Below are 23,860 nucleotides of genomic sequence, written 5' to 3'. Positions count from 1 at the left end.
TGCGAAAAAATTCTCTACCACTGCATACAAAAAATCTCTACCACTGCATACTAAAAATCTCTATCACTGCATTCAAAAAATACTCTTTACCTCTGTAAACACAAAAAAAGATTACTCATCAGTTCTGTTTTACCTAGTTTCTGTAGACTTAGCATAAGTCTACAGAAGCGATAGCAAGACAGACTTCTTTATAAGAGTAATTAACTTTAACAGTTAGACATAGACAAAGTGTTCTGGTAAAACTAAAATGTGTTCTGCCTTTGCAAAAAAAAAAATTATTTAATCCTTTCACTACCAGAAAAAAATCTGAAAAAATTGACATTGCATCTAAAAACTAAAAGTTTTTAGATGCAATGGCTTTCAACAATTGTTTCTAATTACTTTATCTGTTTTCAAATAAAAAAAATTTCCGTTTTTTTTATGGTAGTGAAAATCTGGTCAAAGTTTTGAAAATACAAAACTTCACCTGATTGCATAGGTTGTCATGCTTATTGGTGAAATTAGTCAAAATATTGGCAATTCTTTCCAGCATTCAGTTTAGCTTTTGACAAGTCTACAAACAGGATGTTCCACAATTAGCTTTTTTTATTTGCTATGTATCTGCAGACGTAAATGTAAAGGAAGAAATGTTAAACCTAGTAGCTCTTATTTAAACATATATTAGTTACAGGAGCTTATCAATTCTGAATCCAGAGTCTTTATGTAAAATAGCCGTGCGGGGCTTTGGGACTTCTTAATCCATTGTATTTTTCTAGGTTTAATTGAGAAGTCATTTTGGAGCTTTTGTTAATTGTTATTTAGCTTAATCAATTTAATTAAGAGTCATTTCTAATTAAAACATTTTGCAAATTATAAACAATTTTTTTTTTCTATTTTTGTTCTTGAGCCTCCTGAAGATCAATTTTTGTTTTTGTGCCTCCTAGATATCAATTTTTGTTCTCAAGCCTCCTGGAGATCAATTTTTGTTCTCCAGTCTCCTAGAGATCAATTTCTGTTCTCTAGCCTCCTGGAGATAAACTTTTACTGTTCTGATATTTAATTTTTTTCAAGAAAATGTTCATTACGTATGAACAGGTACAAAAATAAATTTCAGGTTTTGTTCAAAAAAAAGGTAAAATGCCTTAACAATTTTTGTTAAGGCATTTGATATAGTGCTGCATGAGTGTCTCTTTCACAAGCACAGATAGTAGTAACTAGTGGAGTCCTCCAAATGTTAGTGGAGTCCTTAAATATTAGTGGAGCCCACCAAAGTTTGTATTCTGTTTGCTGATATTTGTGCTATTTATAAATAATCTGATTATAAATAGATTATTGGAATTACTATCTATGATGTGTAACTCCAATATAAGGTAAATACTTTTAAGTTCAAAAAATTTTTGGAATGGTCAAAAATACGAATTTTTAAACTTTCAAAAATTCAAAATCATGAATGTTGATCATGGAAAAAATAATCTTTTTCTTGTTAATCAACAACTGCAGTTAAAGCTTACTAACACTATGTCGTCTTTCTCTCTTTCTTTCTTTCTCTCTCTCTCTATGTCATGTTGGGTCTTAAAAGTAGCGAAATTATATAAAAATTTCAAAAATAATGATAATTTCATACTACAATTATTATTTTAGATTTAATTGCACAAAAACTGTGGTTTTTTAACTAGAAATAAAAAAAGTACATTTTTACAAGGTTTTAATAAAAATAAAAAAATTTTTAATTATTTTTTTATAAAACAATTATTATTTTTGAAATTTATATATTATTTTGCTACTTTTGAGTACCAGGTTGACCTACTTTTAAGGAACTTTTTTTTTAATTTTAGGACCCCATTGAAAAGTAAATTTAATTGAACTTTTACTAAATATTCAAATAATGCTTTGAAACTTTAATGATTTACTTTTTTCCATCAATTAACAACATTTAAACATCTAGCCACTTAATTATTAAAGAGTATTTTTTTTGAACTTGTCTAATATATATATATATATATATATATATATATATATATATATATATATATATATATATATATATATATATATATATATATATATATATATATATATATATATATATATATATATATATATGATAGGGGTGTTCAGGAAAAAAAATATTTAGAATTTGATAAACCAAACCGTCAAGATTTGAAGCAAATATGTTTAAACTTACTCACAAAAAATTTCAGCGCCATTGAACCACTCTTTCCTTGCCCTCAAAGCACACGTTTGGAAAAAAAAGGACCCAAAAATGACCAAAAACGGATTACTTTATATATCTTGAGGGAAAGGCATAAACATTTATAATAAATTTTTATTCAAGGTTTAGATCTGTATTATTGATTAAAAAAGTCTTTTTCTTTCACTTCAAAAAATTTACATTTTAAAACGGCTAAAAAATGTTTATTACGTGGTGTGACGTTGTTTTTATAACCTTTTTAACAATTAAATTCAAACTTTGAATTTAATTGTTAAAAAGTTTATAGATTGATAATACAGTTTTTTATTTAGATTCATAATACAGTTTTCAAAAGTGTATATTCAAAATAAAAATAGAATTACTCATTTTAGGTATGTTTAACACTATTACCACACAAAAAAATATGCTCTTAACTTACAACTACAATATTTTTAATTTAATAAGTAGCGATATGAAACACAGATTAAGATATAATGTGTTGTATATACCATTTAACAAGTGAAATAAAACTACATAAAATATAGCAAATATTTAAATAATATATTAAGTATTTTTCCGGCTTTTATAATATTTACAAATATATTCTTGGTTATTTAGATTAATGATAATGATATATACTAAACTTTGCCATAAATATGTTAAAAGAAACGAAAAGTGCAAGTTTGAAAACAAATTTAAGTTAAGATCTAATAAAAAAAAGAAATTGTTTATTATTAAAGCAGCTAAACCAGAAGTTACAGGTAATTTCTAGTTTGTTAGAAACTTGAACAATTATATTTGTATATTATATATTTAAGATCTAAATAAAGTATAATGAACAAAAACAAATATGCATTTAGATATTCAACTTCCAACAGGAATGGATATTCTACAACATCTAGCATACCTACAATCTATACTGCTTAAAAAAAAACAAAAAAATCAGTTTGGTTACATGCTCGCTTTGTAAAAATTTTGAAAGATGTGAAAATTTGGATTGTAACTCTGTTTTAGCTAAGGTTAAGAAACCCTGGATAAAAGCAGTGTTTGAAGTTGTTAGTGAGACTCAACTATTCAAAATCTTATTAAACTTGACAAGCAGTATTCTAATTAAAAAAAAACGAAAAAAGAGGCTCTTCTAAAGATTTAACAAATCAGAAAAACTTCGAGAATTACTTAAAAAGGGTTTTTTGGGTAGGCAAGCCAGATTTGAAGAACATTATTTGGACCGACAAAAAAAGATAAGACAAGAATAAGCACGAAGACTTGATGTTTTTGGAAGATCAGGAAGGAGAAAGAAAGTTTATTCTTGGGACAGAGGATAAGAAATTTAGTAGAAAGGTAAAACTTAAAAAATAAAAGTATTAAGTAATAATTTCTTTACAAAACATTTTGTTATAATTAATATTATTTTATGCTTGTAGACAGCAGAGAGTAACAGAAAGAAAAATAGAATGAAGGATGTGCGATCAACAAAATCTAATTATGAAATTGAACTCAATTCTGATTTGAGTTCTGATCTTATGATCTTATGATTCTGATTTTGAGCCTAGTAACTATTATCAAAAAGAACCATCTCAATCTAACTGTACAGTAACTGCAGAAATTCCAATAGATGTGTATGCCAGGAATGTTGCCCTAATGGCTACGTTAAGTGATGTTTCGCCAAATGTTTTGCAAAAAGTTACAAGTGCCATTTTAACTGAAGCTGGTGTTGAACTTACAGATATAAATTGCAGTAAATCAACAGCCTTTAGAAAGATGAAATTAGCAAATGAAAATACGTCAACCTTAGCAAAAGAGTATGTAAAAAATGCAATTGAAGCTTCTTCTTATCCATGTGTTATACATTTTGATGGAAAAACTCTTTATAAAATTAATGAAGGAAAAAAGTTCAAGATTGACAGGTTGGCAGTTCTTGTTAACATTGAGGGTAAGACGCACCTACTAGGTGTTCATCCTTTATCTTCCTCTTCTGGTGAGGATCAATATACAAATATTATGAACCTACTAAAGGAATATAAGCTTGAATCAAAAGTAGGAGGTCTTTGTTTGATACAACTGCAAGCAATACTGGGATCAAAAATGGTTCAATCATAAAGATATCCAACGATTTAAATACATATCTTTTAAAATTAGCATGCAGGCATCACATAACAGAATTAAGAATGGTGCATTTTTGGAAACATACAACAAATGAGTTGACTACAAGACCTGAAAACTTATTGTTTCAAAAATTTTAGAGCCTATTTGAACATCCTAATTTTAATTATTCCCCAAATGATCTGTGCAAGTTTAACTGGAAGGAGGTGAGTGGTAGTATAAGTGAAAAAGCTGCTGAAGATTCTATGAACTTTTGCAAAGCATATATAGAAAGAAAGGGGATAGCAGGAGAAGATAAACGTGAAGACAGAAGAGAGCAGGCTGAATTAGTTGTGACTTATCTATCACCTTCCGTTTATAAAATCAGGAAAAGTGGAGCTATCCATCATGCCCGTTTTCTTGGTAAAGCAATATACTATCTGAAAATGCAGCTTTTGTTTTCTCAACTTGACTTTGTTCAAAAAAACAAAAATCTAAAAAAAGAAATCAAGCTTATAGCGGAGTTTGTGGTCTGTTTTTATGCCAAGTGGTATTTAGAATCAAGTAATGTGTCAAAGGCCCCCAACTTAGATATTAAAGCTATCCATCAGATGCATTAATTTAGAAATATTTGTTGGAATCCAAAAGCAGTTGATGCTGTGCTTGATTCGCTTTACAAGCACACTTGGTACTTGGACTCAACTATGATTCCACTAGCTCTATTGGATGAGGATTTGCCTTCGCATGAAAAACAAAAAATTGCAGCTGCAATTCTTTCATTTAAAATGCCTAAGGCTGAACACTTTAAAAATGAAAACAAAAAAAAGAAAGACATCAGAAATAAGATAGAAAAAAATGCTAGTACTGAGAAAGATCCACCAAGCTTAGCCCCTTTGGTAGATGAGTTTTCTTACCTTATGTTTAGTTTTAGTGGTTTAACTGAAGAAAGAATAAAAGACTGGCTTTCACTTCCACCGCAATACTGGCATACACAGTCTTCATTTAAACTTTTTGAAAATTACGCCAATGGCCTTATTGTTGTCAATGACCATTCGGAAAGAGCCGTCAGCATGATGCAGCAATTTATCCATCGTTACAACAACAAAGATGAAAAACAGAACAGATTAATATCAGTTGACAGAGTCCGCTCTGCTTTCTGGATATCTGGGAAAAGCTCCACCAGTCTTACCAAAAAAAGATTATCTGAAAGTCTTACCTCCTTAGCAAAGAAACAATACCAAAACAAACAAAGAAAAAGATTAATTAGATAAACTATAGAAGAAACTTTTACAAAATCTTTTTAAATATTAAAAAAAAATTTTTTTGATTTAATAAGTAGAGGAGATCAGGGCATGTTGGCCCGCTTTTTTTTCCTTGATGTGTAACTTTTTGTTTTTTAGTTTATTTTTTTTTTGAAAAAGGTTGACTAGTCCTTAGACTATCCGGAAAAAGCATTAATAAAAGTTCATAATAGCTTTTAACACATTAAAAACTGTTTTTGTTAGGTCATATCGTGTGGGCCAACCTACACCATTATCGGGGCAGGTTGGCCCAAGGATTGGGGCAGGTTGGCCCACATACAACTTATGGCAGATTTTGAGGTGGGAAAACGTTCATTGAGCAAAAACAACTTTACAATTTGATGAAACAAACAACTTTATAACTTGATAAAACTTTTAAACAATAAACTACAAAAAAAAAGAAGTAAAAACAAAATATAATAATAACATTTTAGTTAACAACAATATAAACATTTATAATCTAATCCCTTTGCATCTTTTTCTACACAACTCACATGGGCCCATTGCTGACAGCTTGAACACTGTATCCACACAGCACCTGGAAGGCTGTTTGAAAACGGTTTGAAGCAACTAAGACACAAGACATCTTCCTCATTACCATCTTTGTTTTTCTTGTTGCATTTTTCTTTTACAGATTGACTGGCAAAAATCCTCCTCGTTTTAGAGTTACTTGGACCGGCTTCTTTGATAGAAAATAGTTTTTTATTTTTTAAGCCCTTCTGTTTTTTTCTTTTGCTGCTTTCTGTGCCTGTTGTAAGGCTTTTTTGAATGGTGTATCAGTTAATATAGCAGAAATTTGTTTCCGATTTTTGAGCTTATTTAAATTGTTTTTTCTAGGCTGAGTTTTTTCAAAAGGCCTCACTTCTTCAGGAGATGGTATAAGTGAAGAGTTTAGAGTAGCACCTGATGTGCTGTCTAAATCTGGAAAATTTCCTTTCTTAGATTTTGATTAATTTGAATTAAACTTTTTGAATTTTTTTGTTTACAATTCACTGATGAAACTTCGTTGTTAGGTGTTTGTTTACAATCCACAGCTGAAACTTCGTTTCTAGGTGTTTGTTTAGTGATGCTAAAATCCACAGATGACATTTTAGTGCTAGGGTCTGGTCTATCTGTTAAATATGATGGCAAAAAATCACTTACTATCTGGAAAAATATCTCTGTTAAATGGATAAATACCTGTTGCTTGGAAACCACTATGTTCCTTGGAGTTATAGCATTAGGAAGTGCTGTTTTTACTATACCAGGTATGTCATAGATAGTCATAGGTCGTTTGTTTACAGTAACCCATGCATCACATGCTGAGTTCACAAAAGGACCATAAACACTTCTATCTAATGGTTGTAATTTATGACTACAGTGTGCTGGAAAAGATAAAAGTGTGATACCATTTTCTTTACAAAAATCAAGTACTGCTACATCAAGATGAGAGCTGTGGTTGTCAATCAATACCAGACATGGGCGATCATTGGAACAAGGTGCATGGATAGAAAAATGTTTGATATATTTAAGAAAATTTGTCTCTGTCATCCATTCTGAAGAATGTGCTGATCCATCACATCCTATTGGTCCATCACGAATAAAGTGAGATTTAAAATTAACTCTTGGAAAGATAAAATATGGAGGTATGCTATTTTTAATCGCACTAACCACCAAAACCATAGTCACTAATGCTCCTCTTTCTGCTGATGTAACGCGACCTATCTGGCAAAAGCCTCTACCTGCAACAACACGATCAGGCCGCTGCACTGTTGTGATTCCAGTCTCATCAATGTTCCAAATGTCTGAAGCACTTAATTTTAACCTATTCAAAACGTTGCTTAAGTTGTCAAAAAATAAATTCACATTATATTTATTAAAACTTGTACACCGAGCTAAACTTGTTGCTTGAGGAGAGCAAATAGAAAGCTTTAGATGCCTTTTTAAGAATCCGGAGAACCAATCACTACCAGCAGATTGAAGTTCTATCCATGAGTGAGGAATTTTCCTGCTACAAGCAACAGCATATGTATAAGCAAACCGTCGAACTTCTTTAGGAGAAAGACCAAAGTAAATATCACTTGCTTTCATTAGGTATTCTTCAAGCAAAACTTCCTGCTTAGGTTCAAATACCTAAAGAAATATAAAATATATATTACCATTAGACATAAACATTAAAATCATATTAGGTATCTGTCCCAGTCTCTAAAATAATTCGAAATTTTAAATATATCAAAGCAGTATTTTATATTGAAGTATCTTATTAAATGTTTAAATAAATTACAGTACTAAACTATATTCAAATTTGTTGGAGAAAATATAAATACCTGAAATTTTTTAGCATAGCCAAACTTGTGCCAGGTTTTTTTATCTAATTTAGGTGATAGTAAACCTCTCCCTATAGCTGCGTTATCAGGCATATGTTCTGCATTAGGTTTATGTACTGTTGCAGTAACATCAAACTCAAGTTTGTTATCATTGTTAGAATTTGAAAGAATAACTTGGCAATCAAGTTCTACTTCAGTTTGAACTGAAGTATTAGATGTAGATGGCAACCTTTTAGATATGCAATATCTTCCTAGAGTCTTACGTGGTATATTAAACTCTACTAACTGCTCTAATTGATCTTTTATATTTTGTAACTTGTATCACTGCCTATAACTGTGTTTCTTCTGACACTTTTCCACGTTGTGGCTTGCAAATATAATTTCGTACCATTTTTAGGTAGGTCTAAAAAAAATGCAAAAACCAAAAGTACATTACTTTATTACATGTTTTATATTTAACTATTTCTTTTTTATTTAATTATTTATATACCTGCATACTTATATATTTAAAAAATTACATTTTATATTTTTCTTTTTTAAAATACTTATTATTACTTGTATGCGGTAGTGGTGTAGTGGTAAAGTGCTCGCTTCAGAAGCGAGAGGTTCCGAGTTCGATCCCCACCATGTCCCTGGTAGTACCGCGCTCAACTTGTTTCTCCGCGCAGCGGCCTTGTTCGTCGAGGTTTGTGTTTCGGAGTTATAGAGTTGAGAGAGGGTTATAACCACTATTGAGTAGCCTCCTCATCTGTAGTGGCCTTCATGGCCTTGAGGAGGTGAATAACAAAAAAAAAAATAAAAAAAATTTACTTTTAATCATTAACAATTTACATAACTCATGCCGTATTAAATTTATACATCATATACAAGTTTAAGTGTTAAGCATGAAAAGTTAAGTGTATTATGTATAAAGTATTAAATTTATATATGTAAGTATAACTAGTATGTAAAAGTTTAAATATCAATTAAATTTGCATATATAAGTTATATTATATGTTAAATATATTATTATATATAATAAAAATATATAATAAAATATATACAATATTTAAGTTTAGACATATGTAAATCTAAGATAAAACTACATTTTTTAATGAGATAATTTATTTAAATTTAAATCTTATGTATTCCAGTGATATTTTCTTATAATCGACATATAAAACCCAAAAAAACGCATAAAAACAAATGCCAATTTGTTTATGAGGCTAATTTCTGATCTAGTATGTTTTACAAGTTTTGATACTTTTATAACAAAAACAGTTTTTCCGTCACAAACTTACCCGAATTATTTTAAAAATCTACGGGGCAAGTTGGCCACATGGCCAACATGCCCCGGTTGCATGGGCCAATCTGCCCCATTGTCATGTTTAGAGATGAACAACTTTCGCCTTAAACTGTCAACTAATTTTGTGGAACATTATATACTAAAATAATCCTTACACCATAACCTTTAAATATGGCATTTGAATAATGCTGTACTGTCAAACATCAGTGATTATAAACACGTTAAACAAGTTTTTCAAAATTTACTTTGATGTATGAAAAATTATTAAAACGGCATAACACACTCAAATATGGTCCGATAAATCAATCAATCAATCAATCAATCATATATATTCTGAAAATAAATTTTCACGGCTATTTACAAATAGTATTGAAATACTAATCTCAAGTAAATACCTTAAAAAATAGTTTATTTATATACAATTAATCTTAGTAATAATAATAATAATAACAACAATAACAATAATAATAATAGTAATATATTTAATAATAATAACAATAATAACAAAAATAATAATAATAATAATGATAACAATATTAATATTAGTAGTAATAGTTAAAAGTAGTTAATAATAGTAATGTAAATATTTATAGAAATAACAATAAGCAATAGTAATGACAACAAAATATATAATAAAAATTAAAAAAAAAAAAAAAAATACTAAAGACAACAAAAATTGATAATAGAAATTATAAACACTAACTATATTTCTTTAATAAAAAGTAGAATAATCTAGTTTTAAAGGTTGAGAATGAATTGAGAGCTTTTAGTTCATAAGGAAGGTTGTTCCAAGTTTTAATGCTTTGATACTTTATAGATTTATGTCCGTATTTATGAGAGCAATGTTTAGAGACAGACAGGTTTAAATTACTATTGGAACGAAGGTGATAACGAGAGTTGGCACTTTTGGAAAAGAAATTGATGAAAGTTAAAGGTAGGTTATTGTGTTGGTGGTTCCAGACAAATTGGCAGTTTGAAAATTGAATATAGTCACATAGTTTTAATACTTTAGAAGTTAGATAGAGCACATTAGAATTAAATTTAATATTCTGAAAATAAATAATTTTTAAAGCCTTGTTTTGGAGGTGGGATAACCTAATAAGAGCTTGTTGATGGGACTGCCCCCAAATTTGGCATGCATATATAAGATGTGAGCCGAAAATAGCATGGTATATGTTCAAAAGTGTTTCAAGATTAACATAATGGCGAACTTTGGCCAACATACCATTAGATCTACTTAGTTTCATTGCTAAGTCTTCACAGTGGGATAAAAAGGAAAGATTTGAATTAATTTTTATACCAAGATATTTAATTGAGTTAACAGGTTCAATTTTTTTGCCACTTAATCTAAAGTTCATATGTTTATAGATTTTTGTTTTATTTGATTTAAAGATAATAAGTTCAGTTTTGTTAGAGTTTAGAAAAAGTTTGTTGGAGCGAAGCCACTGAACTAGATTGGCAAGATCATGGTTAATGTGTTTGTTAATTTTTTTTAAGGATTTATTAATTAGCATTAGGTTAGTGTCATCAGCAAAGTGGTAAACAGTAGCAAACTTAATGGACGTATGAAGATCATTAATATAAAGAAGGAAAAGCAGTGGTCCCAATACTGAACCCTGTGGAACACCATTAGAACATTTTACAAGGGTAGATTTTGAGTCATTAATAGCAACAAATTGTGTTCTATTGTTTAAGTACGAAATAAACCATTTAAGGGGTACGCCTCTGATCCCATAATATTCTAATTTTTTTAACAAAATTGAATGATCTACTGTATCGAACGCTTTCTGTAAATCGACAAATACACCGCATGCAAAATATTTGTCATCGATTGCTTTTCTAATCAGTTCAGTCATTTCAATGAGAGCATGAGTTGTGGAGTGATTGGCACGAAATCCATACTGATGGGTGTAAAAACATTTAAATTTTTCAAGAAAAGCATAAAGCCTAATATGCATTGCCTTCTCAAATAGTTTACCTATATTAGAAAGCAAGGAGATGGGTCGATAATTTGTGAAATCTAGTAAAGAGCCTTTTTTAAATATTGGAATAACTTTGGCAACTTTAAAAATATCTGGGAAAATACCACTTTTAAATGAGTTATTTATAACAGTACAGAGAGGCTTTGAAATAATGTGTGGGACTAGTTTAAGGAGGAATGTAGGTACGCTATTAGGACCAAGACTTTTTTCAGTTTTGAGCTTGTTTGTAATGAGACCAGATATTTCATTTTCAGTAACAGGATTAATAAAAAACGATTTAGCATTTGGAATGTTAAGAAAGTCACTAAATACGCGTTTTGGGGGTATGGCTTTGCTAAGTAGTTTGTTATGTATAGTGCTAAAAAAAATTGTTAAATATATTAGATACGGCAGTGTGATCAGTGATAAGATTTTCGTTCAATTTAAGTTTAAAAGATGTATTGTGTGTAGAAGGTCTAATATTAATGATTTCTTTTATTCCCTTCCAGGTGTTTTTAACACTATTCAGATTATTATTAAAATACGTAATATAGTATGTTTTTTTGCTAAATTTTAATAAATTGGAAATTTTGTTTCTATAAAATTTAAATTTTGTAAATAATTCATTTTTCTTATAAATATTTTTTGATTTTATAAACTTTTTATAAAGTTTGTTTTTAACTGAGATAGATTTAAGTATTCCATACGTTATCCAAGGTTTTGATTTTAGTTTAATTTGTTGGTTGGTTAGTATTTTGTAAGGAGCATGTCGGTCTAAGATTTCATCAAATGTTTTTAAAATAAAAACCATAGACTTATTAACATCATCATCTTTTTTAATAGAGAGTTCCAAATTGATATTAGAAATTTCTTCAATAAATAAACTTTTATTAAATTTTTTGAAGCATCGTCTGTAAGTTTTTACTTTTTTGGGGTGTTTGGGTATGCCAGGAATGCAAATAAATTGTGCCATGTGGTCTGAAATTGAAATCGTAAGGTTACCTGAGTATTGATCAGTTGAATGAAAGTTTGTGAATATGTTGTCAATCAGCGTTTTAGATGTAGCCGTTATGCGTGATGGTAAAATTATAGAAGGGCTTAATGAGTAAGAAGTTAAAGAATCAAGATATCTAGAAACAGGGTTAGATTCATTGTGACTTAATAGATCCATATTAAAATCACCCATTAAAAAGATCTTTTTTTTTTTGTTACTTAGCTTTTCAAGTAAAGGAGTTAAGTGGGAAGAAGTAAACTCATGTTGATTCATTGAGGGATGACGATAAATGCAGCCAATTATTATGTTTGATTCACAAGGTTTTTCGATTTCAACAAAAATAGACTCTAAATATTTAGATGAGTAAATCATAAGATCATTGCGAACTACGTAGTTTAAATTTGAGCGTAAGTATAAAAGTGCTCCGCCTTTTTTAGCCTCAGTAGGACAATGCTCAATATTAAACCCGTTTATGTATATATCAGTTATATTTGTATCGTTTATATATAAATTAGATTCTGTAATACCTATTGCTAAGGGAAAATTATTAAGAGAGCTGATAAGACTACAGAGTTCGTCAATGTGGAATGGTAGAGAAGCGATGTTAAGATGAATATATAGTTCCGAATTGGGGAGCATAGTTTTATTGAGATCAATAACGTCATAGTATTTGCAATTAACAGAACTGGGAAATTTATTTAGATCTTTAAAGATCTTTTTATGATTACTTGGAGTCTCAAAAGAGTTTAATGAACTAGTAGGTATATTCTTACATAATAATGTTGATTTAAGCTCCAAGTTGGAAATCGAGCTGAACGCCATACTCTTAGATAAACAACTATGACAATAAAAATCTGACGAGTCATTTGAAAGAAGATTATAAGAGTACGCATTAATATGAGTACACTTTGCATGGACCCATGAGTTACACAGATCACATTGGATGGCTCTTTGATTATCAGTTATATTTTTATGACAAGTATTGCAGAGAGATTTGAATGCCATAATCTTTAGAAAAAATATTTTTATGTATATGCAGTATTAACTAATTAAAGTGACTAAAGTGTAAAATAGAGGTTTGAAAAATAAATGCAAAGTAAAAGACTAAATTTAATAATTTAAAACTTGGGTAACCGTTAGCGTGAGTAATCGAAAATAATTTTTAAAACAATACAAAAAAATAAGAACAATGATAGAAAAAAAGATTCTCATTAAAGGTAATTAAAAGCTAACTTTTATAAAATTAAACAATCAAAATAAATTAAAATTAGACAAACCACGAACTAATGTTAAAAGTAACTATGACAACAATAAATATCGAATATAAAAAAACTAACACTATAATAATATCTAGTATATTAATAATATAAACTAATAATAATATAACTACTGTTAACTGTTACTAATAATAATATTATCAACAAAGATACTAGAACAATAACAAATAAAAATAAGTCAATAATAAATAAGTTTATAAAAATATAATATTAAAAATAAATGTAATATATTAAATAACTAGGTATCAAACGAGGACTAATAATAAATACAATTAACTATGAATAAATAAAATAATGTGAGAAAATAAATAATAACATAATAACTGAAAAATAATAACTAATGAATTATAATCATGATTACAAGTTATATCATAAAGAAAAAAGAAAATTATCTAAAACAAAAAATAAAGAAATAATAAAAAAATAAAAAATCTTCTAACACTACTTTTTCTTCTTTCTTTTTTAATTGATTATTAAATTCTTCTTATCTTTTTCTTCTTTTTATTTGTTTACTTTACTTTTCGTTCTTTTGTTTACCTTTTTTTTCCTTCTTTTTTTTTTTTTTTTTATTTTATTATTTAATTTTATAAAGTGTTAAAAAATTCGAAGTTCTTTTTTATTTTTTTATATATTTTTTTTCTTTTCCTTTTTGAATGCTTTTTGGTGTGTGTTTGCTTCAAGTTAATTTATATGATCGTTGATAAGTTATTTGTGCTTATAAAATAAATAAATAATATTTTTATATATAGATTTTTTTTTTTTTTTTTTTTAATATTCTTTATATTTATCTTTAATTTTCTCTTTTGCCGTTATAAAAACGCATCCGCCATTTGTGAAGCAAATAAATATGATTTTTTTTGAAAAAAGGATTGAATTACTAACAACCTTCACTTAGATTCCCAGCTTGTTAAAGCGTCTAGCCTTTGAATAAACTCGAATGGGCCAACGTGCCCCGGTCTCCACTAATATTGAATTGTGATATGCCAAAACATATGCCAATTGTGATATGTTACAAAATCAACATATTGGGTAAATTTGAAAAAACCTTTTTGTTTCTTAATTGTTAATGATTTGTTTTTAAAGACCACTTGATAACCGCGTATTTACTAATGATGTAAGTTACTTTGGCATATGATTAATTTTTTTCAGAATATCATTGATACTGCACATATGGAATATCTTCGGCAATAGAATCTTCAAACTTTGCAAAAAAGTAAAAAAAATGCGAAGTGTGATTTTTGAAGACAAATTAATTCATTGTAGTCATTATTTCATTTTATTTTATTCTGATTATAATATTACAAATAATAAAAGTACATAAAATGAGTAATTCTATTCTTATTTTGAATAACACATTAGCAAACTGTATTGTGAATCTAAATAACAAATTTGAATTTAATTTAATAACATTTTAAATTGGCTAAAAAACATTTTTTTTAATTTAAAAAAAATGTTTTTTTAGTCGATTTAATATGTAAATTATACTGTTTTTTGAAAAGAAAGAAAAAATCATACTTTTTTAATCAATAATACAGATATTTATCTAAATCCTAAAAAAAATATTTATTATAAATATTTATGATAGCCTTGCCCTCAAGACACTTAAAGTAATCGGTTTTTGGGCCCTTTTTTTTCCAAACATGTGCTTTGAGGGCAAGGAAAGTATGGTTCAATGGCGCTGAAATTTTTTGTAAGTTTAAACATATTTGCTTCAAATCTAGATGGTTTGGTTTTTCAAATTTTAAATTTTTTTTTTTCTGAACACCCCTAATATATATATATATATATATATATATATATATATATATAAATATATATATATATATATATATATATATATATATATATATATATATATATATATATATATATATATATATATAAATATATATATATATATAAATATATATATATATATATATATATATATATATATATATATATATTATATATATATATTTATATATATATATATATATATATAATATATATATATATATATGTATATATATATATATATATATATATATATATATATATATATTTGTTTTAGCAAATCGTTTGTAAATGCAATTTAGGGGGTCGCCCATAAAGTACATCGCTCCTATATTTGTCAATTTTAACCCCTTCCCTTCTGTCGCAATCAATCACATGTACTTGCACCCTCTCTCCCTCCTAAACTGTGATAGCAGTTTTTATGTCAAAGTTATTTCAATAGATTTAAATGTAAATACTTTGCAGCATTTTTAAAAATTCAACCTAATGAAATTAAGGCAATACGCATAAACATAAGAAGTGTAAGTAAAATTTTCGACAAACTAAAAGATTTTTTTATTTAAATGACTTAATAAGTAATAATAAAGTTGTAATACTAAAGTAATTTTTTAAAGTTGCTCTTGGTCTTGCATAAAAAACTGTTTTTGATTTGACAACTTTCAAAAATTTTATGGAAAACACTCAGGAAGAGTACCACCAATTTTTAAAAATTGCTTTTGTTAATTCCTTTTGATGAATGAGTTCAATACTTTTGCAATTCTTTTGTTATGTTATGCAATTCTTTTGTTACATAATTCTAAAAAATCAAACTCTTAATAATAGATATAAAAAATTGACGATAATAATTGCTTGGTTACATAATTGATGCTACATAAGTTAAATATAAGTTATCAAAAATCAAGTTTGTTTTCCTTAGTCGGTCACCACTAATGAATATTTAAAGATTGTTTTAATCGATATAGAATTCTCAACATCTTTTGAAAATTTCCAATACATTAAAATACAAATCAAATTGGGATTAAAATATGGTATTTTTTATATATCATTTAATAATGGCCAATATTATCAGATTTTGCTTTTCCAATCAAGTGATGTTGTTAGCTGTGATTGGTCATTAGTTAGCTTGTTGTTGTTTTTTTTAATCAGCCGATATTCTCTGCCATTACTTAAGTTGATTTTTTTTATTTGAAGTTTTTTTATAATCTTTATTTATAAAATTAAAAATTGCAATTGAAAAAAGCAATTTTTAGATTGTGGTTTATGTAACATAAGTAATATAATGTATAAGTTATGAATATTTAAAATTATTCATTTAAAATTTTAACAATTGTATTTTCTTTTTTTTACAGAACAAGAAATTTTGGTTGATAAAGCAAAGTGTTATGTTGTAAAGGTATAGTCTTAAATAATACAAGTTTGCAGTTTTTATTGTTCAATTTCTTGTGATGAAAAAAAAATGTGATAGCACATTAGAATATTAAGCGTTTTAACACATTAAGTGTTATAATATTTGTGGTGTCATTCATTTAATTTACTTTTCATATTTATGGACATTTTTTTTCACAATTTACCTAATTTAAACTAGAAATCAGGCAAAATTACCTAAATAACTTAGTCTTAAAGACTATTTTAATTGTGAATCAACTGTATGGAATGTAAAAATGTTATTGTTTAATATTATGTTATGTACAAATGTTATGGGATCCTTATTTTGCTTTGGTTTTTTTAAATATAAAATCATTTCACAACAATAGATACAATCTTTATTTTGTAAACTAATTTAATAGCGTTACATCAAGGAATTTCAACATCAAAAGTCACCACAACTTTTTAAGATATAATTGGGAACACAACTTTTCAAGATTGGGAACACGTTGTAAATAAGAAACATAAAATAATATTTAATCAAATAAATATATGATGGAATTAAGAACAGTTGTAATTAAGAAAGTTTTATTTTAAGATACTCAGAATAAAGTTCTTTGTGTTTCTGGTTTTGGTTCCTTAATTTATTTTGTAACTTTATCCTTAGCTTGATTGCCACTAAATAAGCTGGCCAAATGAGTTAGTTTTCAATAAATAATCAAATGTTATCAATAAAATAAAAAATTCATGAAAAAAACATTTTACAATGTGACCAGTTCCCAGTTCCCAGTTGTGTGTTTACAGTTATTCAGATAATAAATATAAATAATTCAGTTACAAAAAGCTATGAAATTTAAATTAAATTAAAACAATGTCATTAAAAATCATTGCAATGTTTAGTTAAACACTAACTTGGATGTCTTCCATATTTAAAATTGTTGCAAAATGCATGGCCGTATGTTATACAACATATGCACAATCGCCTCCCATTATTGTATTTTTTACAGCAGCAACAATTCTTTCTAAATATTGTATTGTTGTTCCACAATCCCAGCACCTAAAACAGGTGGAATTGAATTTTTAATGTTCTGTTTAATTTTGGACCATATTGTTTCCACTGGGTTTAATATTGGAATGTCCCAAAAAGTCCCAAATGTAACAGCTGAGCTGATAAATGTTCAAACACTCTTTCCAAACGAGGGTGACAAGGAGCATTGTATGTTACCACAACCAAATCCTCTAAACAATTCCCGGATGTAACCCACTGGTTAAACATAGCCAACATCCACTCGTTACAAGAATCTGCTTTAAATGATCCTCTGCGAGTTTCCATCATGACTTCATTTGTTGTTGATATAGCTGCAGTTAAATGTGTTTCAACTTTTTGAAGCAAGTATTTTCATCATTGCTTTTCTTCCTTGTCTGGTGCGTCCTTGCGTTTTTCGACAAAAAAGGTTAAAATTTGTTTCATCCAACCAGACTCACCATTCAGACAAACCATTTGTGATATGTTTGTTGATGTTTCTAACATAATCAGCTCATTTTTGTTTGTTTTCATTACCATTCATTATTGAAGGGTTGTGTACTGTTTTAAATCTGCCTTCAAGATTATTTAAAAAAATCTAGCTTCAAGATAATTCACAATTATTATTGTGCTGAGGTTTATATTTAATTTTCTTAATATTTTTGTTTTCATGGTCACGAATATTAATTGACAATCACAAACAATTCAGGTTAGCGTTTCTTTGATTTGATCTTCGGTCAATATTTTTGTTTTAGCAACGTCTTTTCCAATGAACTTTGAATTTCTGCTGTGAACCCAATTACAGGTCTTATTAAAAAGCGTTACGCTATTTGGATTTTACATACAAAATGACAATTTCATGTACGAGTTAAGCAATTTACACTACGCAAAAACTTTTTCCAATTAGTTTATTTAAACAGTCTTTTAGAGCTGTTTATATAGAAAACATTAGGCTGTATGTTTATCTATATGTTTTTTTATTAGATAAAAAAACATACAGATAAACTTTTTTCTTTTTTTTAATTTTAATTTTTAATTTATTTTATTAAATTTAAATTAAATTTATTATTAAATATTAAAAATTTAAATTTATTTTATTAAATTCAATTCAAATTCCTTTAAAAATTTTAAAACGCTTCGTTTTGCAATTTTTTTTACTGCTAAAATTTCCTATGTTGAAGTAAAAAAAAAAATTTTAATAAATTTAATTTAAGTTACTTTAAAATGTTTGTGTTGCATGTAACATTTTTTTTACATTTGAATTTTGAAATTGCTCTTTAACAAATGTTTTTTCTTTATCATTAATTTTTTTAATTGATCATAAACTTAACATCAATTAGAAATGATTAACTAGTTTATGAGCAGTTTGTAAAGATTTTATTAAAACCAAAATGTAAAAAAGGTTCATAGTTTTTATTTATTTTTTGACTGTTAAAGTGATTCCCAAATGCCAAGACAAGTTGTGTTCATATCATAAAAAATACTTGAAAAATAAGTTTCATGTTAATCAAACTTTCCAGAACAAATGATTTATAGAGATATTAGTGAAACACTTTTTAATTTTTAATGCCATTTTTTTTCTCAAAAGTACCTGCTTTTTCTCAAAGGTACCTACTTTTTCTCAAAAGTACCTGCTCTTTAATTATTTTTTTTAATTGCTGGTCTCATTAATGAGCTTTTGAAGTTAATAAATGTCAATACAAAAAAGTTCTTTCAAATCACTTAAACTCGAGTTATAAATGTTATGTTGGGTTAATTGAGGTTAATTTTTATGTAGAAGAATGTCTTTAAATATTTTAATAATAAATAATACAATCAATAAGTAAATGCTTTAAAAGGCCCAACTTATATTTATGTTATTTTAAAAACTAGTATTAGTGCTATAAATATAAGATATGTAAATTACAAAATTATACTAATTATAAAATTGTTAAAAACAGGTTCTGCTAATAACATCTTAAAACGAAAAATACTATTTTTTTTGTATTTAATAAGAAATAGTGAAAATACATTAGGTTTCACGGTAAATGAAAACAAAATATTTTAATGGAAATTCAAAAAAAAACAAAGCAGAAAGGCGGTAATCTTTGTTAAATTACAATTTTTATTTACGTTACGTTATTTAATTTTTTAGTTACGTTAGCTATGAGTTGCCTTAACTTTGGCGTAACGTTAAAATCACATAATATTAGAAATGGTGAATATATTATAATAAAGTTAACAAAAACATAAATATTAGCACAAATGCATCATAATAATTTAAAAACTTATTAACTTAATAATATCTTAATATTTAAGATGTTATATTATTATAAATTATAGTAATAAAACATTGTTTATTATAATATCATATTATTGTTATATTTTTGTATAATATTAATTTATTATCTTACAATATTAAAATAACAGCATAAATTAGGATCTTAATGTATTCAAATTATATGCATTATGATGTGATATTAATAATATTACATTAAAATGTTATATCAATATTTATAATATTATTATAAATAAATATTGATATAACATCTTAATGACAACCATGAAAATGTTATATTATTAATTAAGTTAAACTTAATGTATTTAATTTATATATATTAAGATGTTATTATATTATTAATATAACATAACATCTTATAATATATATATATATATTATTTATAGCATAAAGTATATATTATATATTTTAAAAGATGTTATATTGTTATGATGCAGTTATGATTTTGGTTATATATATAATTGTGTATATATATATATATATATATATATATATATATATATATATATATATATATATATATATATATATATATATATATATATATATATATAATTATTGAATTATTATAGTAACAAAAAAGCAACTATATCTTTATAAATATTAGCAAAACACTGTATATGTTAACAAAAAAACAACTATATCTTTATAAATATTCTATTTCACAGTTTTTTGTTAAATGTCTCATTAAGTTTAATGATTCATTTAGTTGTTTTAATAGCGTTATTTAGTTTTAGTTTAAATGGAAATTTAGTTAATTTGGTCAAGATCAAATCTAGCGTTAGACTCAATATGTTGCTTTAAATGATTACTCTGATGTAGAATGTGTTCAAAAATTTCATTTTTTATAAAAATAAATAGAGATATTGTCAACACATTAACAATGATTTGTCACCAATCACATTGAGAAGCAACTCAACTTAAGAAGCAAAAATGCTAATATCAATGAGGCTTTTATCAAAGTAACTGGGAGTTTTCAAAGAGTAATTAGTAAAAATTATCACTCAATTAAAAAAAAAATTTGCAACAAAAAAAGAATAATCTTTTGATCATTTATTGTTTAATATGCTTCTTATTAATTGACTATTGCTAATAAAGTTTGAAAGAGTTGATTTATCGACTACTTTCTTAAAAATAGCTTTTTTCCTTTTTCAAAGATGTTGTCAAAAAGTATCCTGGATAAAAATTTTTATTTTTTCTAATTCTGAATTAAAAAAAGACATTGCTTGTTAACAGTCATGATTACACCATTTAATCAGCCAACTACACCAGAGAAAATATTTTTCAGTAAAGTTCACCTTCAGGTAGATAGTGATGTGAAGCAATCTTTTGGTCATCTTAGAAATTATTGGAGGTCACTGGAGCACTTTAGTGTTCCTATCATATGCTTACCCTAATAATATACTGCAAAATATATTTTACATGCATTTTACTGGAAAAACTTTGCAATTGCTTAGGATTAGAAACTCCAGATGACATAAACTTTGAGGACAATGATGAAGATGATGTACACAATGATCAGACTGAATTAACACAAGTCAACCAATTTGACTTGGCATTGTACAAAAAACATAATTTAAAACTATTTTTTTGCAAATTAAAGACGATAATATATTGTTGAATGTTACATGGAAGAATATTACAAGGATTTTTTTGATGTTTTATGTATGACTTGTTTAGACATTATGCAAACTCCAAACTTAAGAATGTTCATGCTTATGTCAAATTAGTATACAAATTTTTAATTATTTGTATTTTAAAAAATTACTATTTACGTGAAATTTATGATAAAAAAAAATGAAAGTTTTTATAGTTTTTATTACTTGTATATTAAACAATTGTCAAAGTTTATCTGCACTTTATAACCACTTTGTTGATAAATCTATCCTGAACCCCTCTCTTCCTCTTTTCTACTTAAAATTATTTTCCTAATTTTTTAATTATATTTTTTACTAAAGAAATATTCAAAAAAAATATTTAGTTTTTATAGCAGAGTTAAAAAAAATATTATTTTCATTTTAATAGGCTGTAAAAAATATTAATTAGTAATAATCCCTTAAATTTGTTAAATTTAAATTTGTTAGAAATTATATGAATTCAATATTAGAAAAGTTTGTTTTATAAAATTACAAAAACTTGGTTATTAAAAAAAAAACTTGTTATTTTTTTTGTTTTTTTGCATAAGTTTTTGCGCAACCCTAACTTTACAGAAATGCTGCGAAACTTTGGTGAATACCAAGTAGTTACAAAAACAACGCCAAACGTATGGTTTCCGTAACCTTAGTTGAGCTATGCAAAAGTTACAAAAGTTTTGTGAATACGTACCCAGTTGAACTAAAATGTTTTAGGTAGTGCAAACATTTTTTTATGAAAAAGGAAGACCTAGTCTAATTGTGTAGTTGTGTAAATCATTTTAAAAACTCTGCTGTAAGTACATTTTATTCCCTTTAAGAAATTCAACCATAAGCAAGTGTCCTCTTATTAAAAAAAAAGAAAATTTTAAATAAGTATAAGATTTTAAAATTAGAAATTTTTTTTTTTCAAGCAATATTTAAATTTTATTTATAATTTTTTTTATAACATTGTTTAATTTAAAGATATTTTATAAAGATAAAGACTTACAACGATTTTTAATGTGATTTCAAATTAAATTTAATAACAATTCTGTATTTTAAAGTACGCAACTGACATAATTAAACTTTTAATGATGTAAATGTTTATTGAGTAAAGTTACATTTACTTGCGTTACATTTTTTTTGTTACACAACAAAATCTCATAACAAGTCCTGAAATTGTATACTGTCTTAAATTTGACATCTAAAGTTTGCACCCAATCGTCATTTTGCTCAGCACATTCAATAACACTTCTTATGTCATTTCAGGAAAATAAAATGTAATATTTTATTTCAACTTGTTTGGTTGTACTCAGCATAGTTAAGGAGAGATCCGAACGATTTGCATTTCTTAAAAACAAAAATTTACGTTTTTAAACTTCAATTTTTTGTGTTTTTTGCTTATTTTCGACTATTGCTGTAATATATTTTTTAAAAGTAGAATTTAATCTTTTCTTTTATAATTTATAATTTTTTTATAAATCTTGTTTCAACCAAAGTATCAAACAAAACAAAACTACCACTAAATAAATGATATGCAGCGTCATAAAAACAGTTGAAACAAATGTGTTATTTATTTACATTCCAAAAATGTTTCTTTTATTCAAAAGTAAAATGTCTCCTTGTTTACAGCATTAAAATATTCAATAAATGGCTAAAAAGCTCATATTTTATCTTTCTGTAAACAGTAAAAACGTTAAAATCAAAGTTTTTACATTAGTTTTCACTCATAGCGATTTTCTTCCATAATCTCTTTATAGTTGTTTGAAGAAGTTACCAAAAAAAAATGTTTCAGCTTTTATGTAACTTCTGCCCAATAGTATTATGCTAAAACTTGAAACTCATAGATAATGAAATCACCGAATATTTGTAAACAAAATAATACAATGAACTTCGAGAATTAAAAAAAAAAAATCAATCAGAATGCACACAAAATAAAACAGCTTTTTTTGAAAACGAAAGGGCCTAATATTGTTCTTTGGATCTCTTCTTAACTACGTTGAGTATGACAAGTTGGATCTGGTCGTCCCAGAAAAGGACGTAATTTGGTGGAATAAATGTTGACACAGATTTAACTTAATAATAGACTTTCAGGGTCATAATGTATCGGCAAATAACACAACAATCTTTCAATTCTATTAATATTATTGGTGCATACTAATGCTAAATTCGATATTATTAATTTAAATTAATGTCTAAGAAGCCTTTTTATAACAACCTATAAGCTTACATAGTGCATTAGCAATTACAATTAATGTGTTCTCAATTATATACCAAGATTTATTAAATAAATGTTGTGATGAATGAATTCTAAATTACATATTACTAATTCTAAATTAGAACTTTCATGTTCTGAACTGCATCTTAAAAAGGTGTAGTAACAATTATTTCTCTGCTTGCTTTTTACTTTTTGTTAAGCATTTGTAAA

General features: G+C 26.5%; 1 protein-coding gene across 1 annotated transcript in view; it reads left to right on the top strand.

The window, feature by feature from the left end:
* The window catches only part of LOC136087574 (metaxin-2 homolog), a 47,310-nt gene that overhangs the window by 8,795 nt on the left and 14,655 nt on the right, over positions 1–23,860 (top strand). The window contains exon 3 of the mRNA XM_065810724.1: positions 16,502–16,545. Within this exon, the coding sequence (XP_065666796.1) occupies positions 16,502–16,545 (44 nt within the window). The remainder of the gene's footprint in view (positions 1–16,501; positions 16,546–23,860) is intronic.

The sequence above is a fragment of the Hydra vulgaris genome, chromosome 11 (assembly GCF_038396675.1).
Source record: "Hydra vulgaris chromosome 11, alternate assembly HydraT2T_AEP".
Taxonomy (NCBI): Eukaryota; Metazoa; Cnidaria; class Hydrozoa; order Anthoathecata; family Hydridae; genus Hydra; species Hydra vulgaris.
This window is presented reverse-complemented; position numbering and strand designations above follow the sequence as displayed.